Below are 7500 nucleotides of genomic sequence, written 5' to 3' on the forward strand. Positions count from 1 at the left end.
CATGTGCAGCAACTGACCAATCACATCCGTGACACGCTGCCCGGGTTGAGGGCCAAGCTGCAGAGCCAGCTGCTCTCCATAGAGAAGGAGGTAGAAGAGTACAAGAACTTCAGGCCTGACGACCCCTCACGCAAGACCAAGGCCCTGCTGCAGTAAGATGACTCATCAGAACTCATACCACTAGTAGTGACAAGGCCCTGCTACAAAACTCACACTACTACTGACCAAGGCCCTGCTACAAAACTCACACTACTACTGACCAAGGCCCTGCTGCAAAACTCACACTACTACTGACCAAGGCCCTGCTGCAGTAAGATGACTCATCATAAGTCACACCGGCTCTGACTCTGCTACACCCGACTACACCCAGAAGCACTAAGTCACCCATGAACCCTGCGTCCCCAGGATGGTGCAGCAGTTCTCGGTGGACTTTGAGAAGCGCATCGAGGGGTCCGGGGACCAGATCGACACGGCGGAGCTGTCGGGGGGCGCCCGCATCAACCGCATCTTCCACGAGCGCTTCCCCTTTGAGCTGGTCAAGGTGGGCGTCAGTGTCTGTGTGGTCTCACAGCTCCAATCGCAGCTCCAATCCCGGGTCGCTTCATGTTTGTTTCGACCAATCATGTTGCCGGAGGCGGGATCTTTAGGCGCGGAACTGGTTATTAACCGCAAATACAAACTCAGCCAGCAGCTAACTGTAAACTGTAAACTGTAAACTGTAAAATAGTAACTGTCAAGGTTTCAAATCAAGGTGTACATTGGCCGCTGTAGAATCACACCAAAATTGTATATTTAAAGTTTGAAAGCCTCATCCACTCGCTCAAAGTACGTCCTGTTATAACAAAGGAGGACTGCTGGGTCCAAGATTGGTGTTTGTGTGTTTGTGTGCCTGCTCCGTGACTGTGTTGTATGTATTGTGTTCAGATGGAGTGTGCAGCACGTGTAACGTAACGTCCTATGATCTCTTATTAATATCCCCGTAGACCATACACAGTGTAGTCGCATCTTGTGAAAGACTCAACGGAGAGAGAGCCAAGGAGGAAGAGAGAGAACAATATGTTTTTCTTGCTCTTTCCAACTGTAGTCCTGCCTTTTCTTCTTCCTATCTTCCACCACTCTCTCTCTCATTCTCTCTGTCTCTCTATCGTTACTCAGTAGCATGAGACAGGTAACATACCCTCTGGGGACCCCGAGGTCGCTCTTTGATCTATGGCTAAAACAGCCACAGCTCCTCCTGCTCAACATATCTTCTACCTCTGCTGTCATCCATCAATTCCCCTCTCCCTCTCCTTTTTCCTCCCTACCTTCCTCTCCCTATTTCTCTTCATGTCTCTCCTTCTCCCTCCCTACCTCCCTCTACCTCCCTCCCTCCCCTCACACATTCCTTTGCCTCCCCATGACTATATCGCCCTATCCCTTCCTCCCTATAAATCTGTATCATTATCATCCCCCCCCCCTCTCTCTCTCTCTCTCTCTCTCTCTCTCTCTCTCTCTCTCTCTCTCTCTCTCTCTCTATCTCTTTCCCTCTCCAACTTAACTTGTAAAATCATTCTTACCCCATTCTCTCCATCTTCCATCATATCTCTCCTTTTTATTGTTTTGTTCCACAGGTTCCTAAATTTCCATTTCTACCTGTCCTGTCCTTTCCGCTAACACGCAAACACACACACACACACACACACACACACACACACACACACACACACACACACACACACACACACACACACACACACACACACACACCAAACAGGCAAGTGAAAATTGAAAGTTACATTTACAAATATGACATAATGAAATGAAAATGCATCACATTAACTATTTGCCTCGATGACTATACTACTATGATATTAGCTATTTTACATCAATCTACTGTTATGTTTTACATTTGAATGCCTCCTACATTTTTTCATACTTATACTGACGTTCTTGCTGTCTTTACACAGCCAATAGCAGTGTGTCTGCTATAGACATTAGTCTCTGCAGAGCCCTGGTTTATATCATTGTATAAGTCCTTGATGGAAGGGCACTTTATGAGCTGCTGGGGTATTTTGATCTCTGTGGAAGGTTGAGAGAAAGAAGCACACACGTTTGTATGTGTCAAGTGGAAAATTACACTTTGATTTTATTCTCACATGACACGTACTCACGTTTGTGTGTGTGTGTGTGTGTGTGTGTGTGTGTGTGTGTGTGTTTACGATTCAGTATATATCTATGAGAGCCAAAGAAAAGAAAATTAAACTACCGGGTATCATTTTCCATTATGTTGATACGTGTTGATATTTTTAACATAACACAGCATGTGTGTGTGTGTGTGTGTGTGTGTGTGTGTGTGTGTGTGTCTGTGTGTGTGTGTGTGTGTGTGTGTGTGTGTGTGTGTGTGTGTGTGTGTGTGTGTGTGTGTGTGTGTGTGTGTGTGTGTGTGTGTTCGCTCTACGTCCTTGTGTGTCCTTGTGCATTTACCCATGGACTGTCCTCTCTCTCTCTCTCTCTCTCTCTCTCTCTCTCTCTCTCTCTCCCTCTCTCTCTCTCTCTCCCTCTCTCTCTCTCTCTCCCTCTCTCTCTCTCTCTCTCATTGTAGATGGAGTTTGACGAGAAGGAGCTCCGCAAGGAGATCAGCTACGCCATCAAGAACATCCACGGCATCAGGCACGTCTGCCCCCTACACCCATCCATTACCCCCCCCCCCCCCCCCCCCCCAAAACCACCCCCACTCTGGGGTCACCTCTACGGGGGGAGGGGGGGGGCATATCATCAGAAAGGCTCTCCGTAGTTCCTCCCAGAGTCTTGCGTTGCGCATACTGATGATGTCACCAGAAGGGGACAGAAGAGGAGATTTGAAATCAAATCTCTCTCTCCTCTCCCTGGGATCTTGGTGTTTTCTTTGTGTGTCTTTATATGTTGTTGTCGTCATGGCGTTGCGTCCTTTGTGGAGTTAGTCAGTTTGTCTGTCTGTTTGTTGAAGTCTTGATTCTATACTGTATGTATGACGATGTAAACCATGTGTTGAGTTCAGGAATTTCTCTGCATGTACTTTCTGAGTGTGGGAGGGAGGAAATTAATACACTTAATTAATTACACTGAAGTCAATATAATGATGTAATCAAGGGTGTGTGCCTACTCCATAGATGCCTTGATAAGCACATTTAATATGGAAGATGTGTGGTTGTATGAATATGATACAGATTATTTGTAAATTGGTAAAATAACTGTTTTCCTAGCACTACCATTCCTATCAAACTATTATGAATACCAATAAACAAGAGGAGGATTTATATTTAGATTATAATTGGCCCATGTCTGACAATGTCTACTTTAAAGCTGGGGTAGGCAATTTGGAGAAACCAGCAAGAGTCAGCTAGATTTTAAAATAATCCAACTGAAAAAATTGGCACCCCTCCATTCAGGCCTTCCTCTAAAGCCACTCTTCCAAAACACGTGACTAGCTTGCTAGCTTTAGCAATAAGACTAGCCTTGTAGAAGACTCATGCCCAATGATTGCACGGGCAGAGTGCGTGCAGTAGCTAGGCAGGTAGACAGAGATGTAAGCCATCAAATTATTGGACAGGCTTACTACAGTCCTGTGACCGCCACAGATACCAGGATTTTAGGCTATTTTTTGTCAGAGCAAGACACAAAATGTATCTCCAATAAATTGCCTACCCAAACTTTGATTTCAAGACTTGTTAGTTCATAAATTGAACTAACAAACACAGATTTCAGACTGACCCTATTAACCCTATTACCTAATATCATTTGTGTTTCTTAATTTATACTGTTTCAGAGTGCCCCTATTTTACCACCAGCTGTGATTTGTGGACACTTCCACTTGTGATGTCACAATCTTCTAGGAAATTTAATTTGCGGGGAAAGTTCAGAACGGGGCAGAAAGTGTGGGGGGGGGGGGTCGTCATTCTTAAAATAATCAACAATTAATCTTTACTCCAAGCCCATACCCCTCTCTACTACTTCTCCTCTCCTGCACTTTCTTACTCTGTTTTTGCTTCTCTTGTTGCCCGGCCGTCCCCGTCTCTCTCTGACTGGCAGGACGGGGCTCTTCACTCCGGACATGGCCTTTGAGACCATAGTGAAGCGGCAGATTGGGAAGATTAAGGAGCCCTGTGCCAAATGTGTGGACATGGTCATATCTGAGCTAGTCAATACGGTTAGGCAGTGTACCAAGAAGGTAAACAACATCACTTAGCCCAAGGTTTGACTTTTGTTTTATACCTTAGTTCCCTTTTAGCCGGCTCCACCCTGCTGTCGTGATGGTGTTGTGGTGGATGATGAGAGGGTGGTGTTGGTGGTGGTGGTGGTGATGGTAGAGTGTCCCCTTCCTGACCTCTACGGGATAGGGGGTTAACTGGTGGGTTAGGCTGGCCGCTAGCCCGGCCACTTGGAAGTGCTGTGATGGAAGACTGAGATTGGATTGGATGGACGCTGAGTTGAAACTGAAACATGGCTGCCGGTAAGAGTTGGCATTCCCCTTGACCCGCTTGTGACCTTGGCTTTTATAAAACATATGCTAATTCACAGATCTGGACAAGGTCTTGACATGGCCTTGCATCGGTTAAGTGGAAAATCAGTTTAATCCAAATTGCTGTCACGACCCATTCATCAATGTCTCTTCGTCATAAAGGGTTTCCTGTCTGCAGCCATATTGCATGAGCTCAGCGTCCAGACTTCCTGTCCCTGTGTGTGTGTGTGTGTGTGTGTGTGTGTGTGTGTGTGTGTGTGTGTGTGTGTGTGTGTGTGTGTGTGTGAGAGTGTGTGTGTGTATGTGTGTGTGTGTGTGTGTGTGTGTGTGTGTCTCTGCCTGTGTGTGTGAGAGATCTTTGGCTGTGCACCTGAACCAGACCTTTCCAGGTGTCCCCAATAGCAGCCTCTCCCACTCTTAAGTGTTATACTGACCCCACATTAATCCAGTAGTCATAAAGCAGAGCTTTATCGCTACTACTGATTACTACTATGACTAAGGCAGGTAGAGAGTGGTCAGAGAGACAGAGAGAGACATAGAGAGAGAGAGAGAGAGAGAGACATAGACAGTGGGAGAGAAAGGTTGTCTTGGCTGGGTCTCTGTGTGCACAGCTGTGGTCTCTTGCGGCTCATAGCTTGGAGCTTGTTGGCGTGCGTGGTGCGGCCTCGGATCTCTCTCTAGTTCTGAACTTTTACAGCGTTTTCTATTGTTTCTGCTCTCTCTCTCTCTCTCTCTCTCTCTCTCTCTCTCTCTCTCTCTCTCTATGTCTATCTCACGCTCTCTCACTCTTTGTCTCTCTTGCTCTTTGTTTTTACTCTCTCTCTCTCCCTCTCAATCTGTCTCTCTCTCTCTCACCCCCTCTCTTTGACTCTATTTCCCTCTCTCTTTCTGACCGATGGAAACAGACTTCAGGCTGAATGTGTCTCACTTGACTTCTCCCTCCTTCTGTGCTGTTTACTCCACCTCCCTCACACACCCTTTTATACACACACACACACACACACACACACACACACACACACACACACACAGACACGCACACACACACCCTTGACCATTTCCATGTGCTACCCTGCAAAGCCCTCCCTTCCTCTCTCTCTGCCCCCTTGGTCTTTTCTTTGGAGTGTCATTGACAGTTGTCATCACCGCCATGCGTCAGTCTGTCTCCTCACTGAGCCCTCACCTGTTGCTTGCTCCTCCACGGCCTCCTCATCTCTCTGCTCTTCTGATGCCTCAGTTCCTTGATCTCTTCAAAGAATCCCTTCTCTCCCAACTCTACTTCTCTTCTCCGCTAAATCCTCTTGTTCTCTCTCTCTCTTCCATCCTCTCTCTCTCTCTTCCTCTCAACTCTCTACTTCTGCCTCTTTGAGAAGCAGAAGAGGCTATTTTTCCTCGTTTCATCTCTCTCTGCGCTCTTCTCCTTGATATCCCTGCTCATTTCATATCACTCTCTCTCTCCCTCTCTCTGCCCCTCTCTCTCTCCCTCTCCCTCCCTCCCTCCCTCCCTTCCTCCCTCTCTCTGGGGGACACCCTGGATGGCCGTGTCTCTGCAGGACAGGCCTGTTCACCCCTGACCTGGCTTTTGAGGCTATAGTGAAAAAGCAGATCCAAAAGCTGAAGGAGCCCACGCTGAAGTGCATAGACATGGTGGTGGGCGAGCTCACCTCCACCATACGAAAGTGTAGCTACAAGGTAAAACCACTCGCTAAAAGTCACTGACCACCGTTATGCAGATGATACACACCGTCATGACAGAAATACACTTAAAACTATAAATTGACTATAAACTTTTCAAAGTTGGGGTAGATCGATGGCTGGACTATATGGTCTAGCAAAAAAAGTGGATTTTTATTTTGTTTTAGCTGATTTTTATATATATATAATTTTATTTATTTATTTGATTCTAATTATTTTGGCAGGATTACTTTGAAGGATCTCTTTTAGTCTCCAGTCAGGACCATCTTTCTCTGATTCTGTCCTTATCCAACCTGTCCTTATTATGGCTTTCTTTGTATACATTTCCTTATGTCTTATTTTTTAAATCAGTTTCTATGGTCCTGAAGTTCTAAACATGAATGTTTGTATGATTTCAGATTTCAACTGCCATTTTAATTATGGTTGGTCAGATTTGAATCAGGGAAAGCGACCGTAATGCGTTCAGACAAAACTACTTCTGTTTGGCGCTTCACACTTAATACAAAAACAATACAAAACATAGGTCAAGCTTTTTGGTAAATATGCAAACGACCAAACAATGGATGTACATCTGGCTCTTTATGACAAATAAAGCCTTACTAGAATATGATAGGTAGGTCTAAGTGTATCAATTGTATTGATGCAGAATATAGGTGTGAGTAAAATCTCTTCAACTGTTTATATTTAAAAAAACATTTTCCAAAATATAACGAAAACAATGTGTCCGGTATAATCGGTCTATCCTTACTGGAGATAATTTTGTCTGTTACCCAATTTTTATGTAAATTATGAATCCATCTTCTAATTGAGTCCATGATATATATATATTAGGACATAGTCTTGATTTTTCTTACTTTAAGGCCTCTTTAACACATTGACAGTTTGACAAACTGTCTCCAAGTTTGTCTCGTCGTAGCAGCATGTCAGACAACTTCATTCCACCTGTCTTTGTTGTCCAAGTCAACAACATCTTTATGATTTAAATCCAATTCTTTATTTTTTGTTTTGTTTTAATATAACAGAGTTGAGTTCTGCCATTAGGACCATTTATGTCCCACTCATTTACTAGGAATATCCCCCCAGCATCACTTTTCTCTCTCTCTTTCTCTCTCTCTTCACCTCCTCCATATCCAGCTAACAACTTCATGGATTTGCTTCTGATTTGAGTGAAACAATTAATGGAAAGGCCTTCTTTGTCTTCATTGATTCCATTCCAGTTCAAAGTGTATGACATCGCAATCAAACGTACACGTGAATGGACTGAATTACATTACTATGGAATATGGAATTTATATTTACATTCGAGATCATACATAAAGGTGGACATT

At 44.6% G+C, this 7500-nt stretch overlaps 1 protein-coding gene across 1 annotated transcript in view; it reads left to right on the forward strand.

The window, feature by feature from the left end:
- The window catches only part of dnm1a (dynamin 1a), a gene marked incomplete at both ends in the record, with an annotated part of 50556 nt that overhangs the window by 12702 nt on the left and 30354 nt on the right, over positions 1-7500 (forward strand). The window contains 4 exon segments of the mRNA XM_084483041.1: positions 10-152; positions 406-541; positions 2582-2649; positions 4048-4186. Of these exon segments, the coding sequence (XP_084339167.1) occupies positions 10-152; positions 406-541; positions 2582-2649; positions 4048-4186 (486 nt within the window).

The sequence above is a fragment of the Micromesistius poutassou genome, assembly GCF_964030765.1.
Source record: "Micromesistius poutassou genome assembly, chromosome: 18".
NCBI classification, from domain to species: domain Eukaryota; kingdom Metazoa; phylum Chordata; class Actinopteri; order Gadiformes; family Gadidae; genus Micromesistius; species Micromesistius poutassou.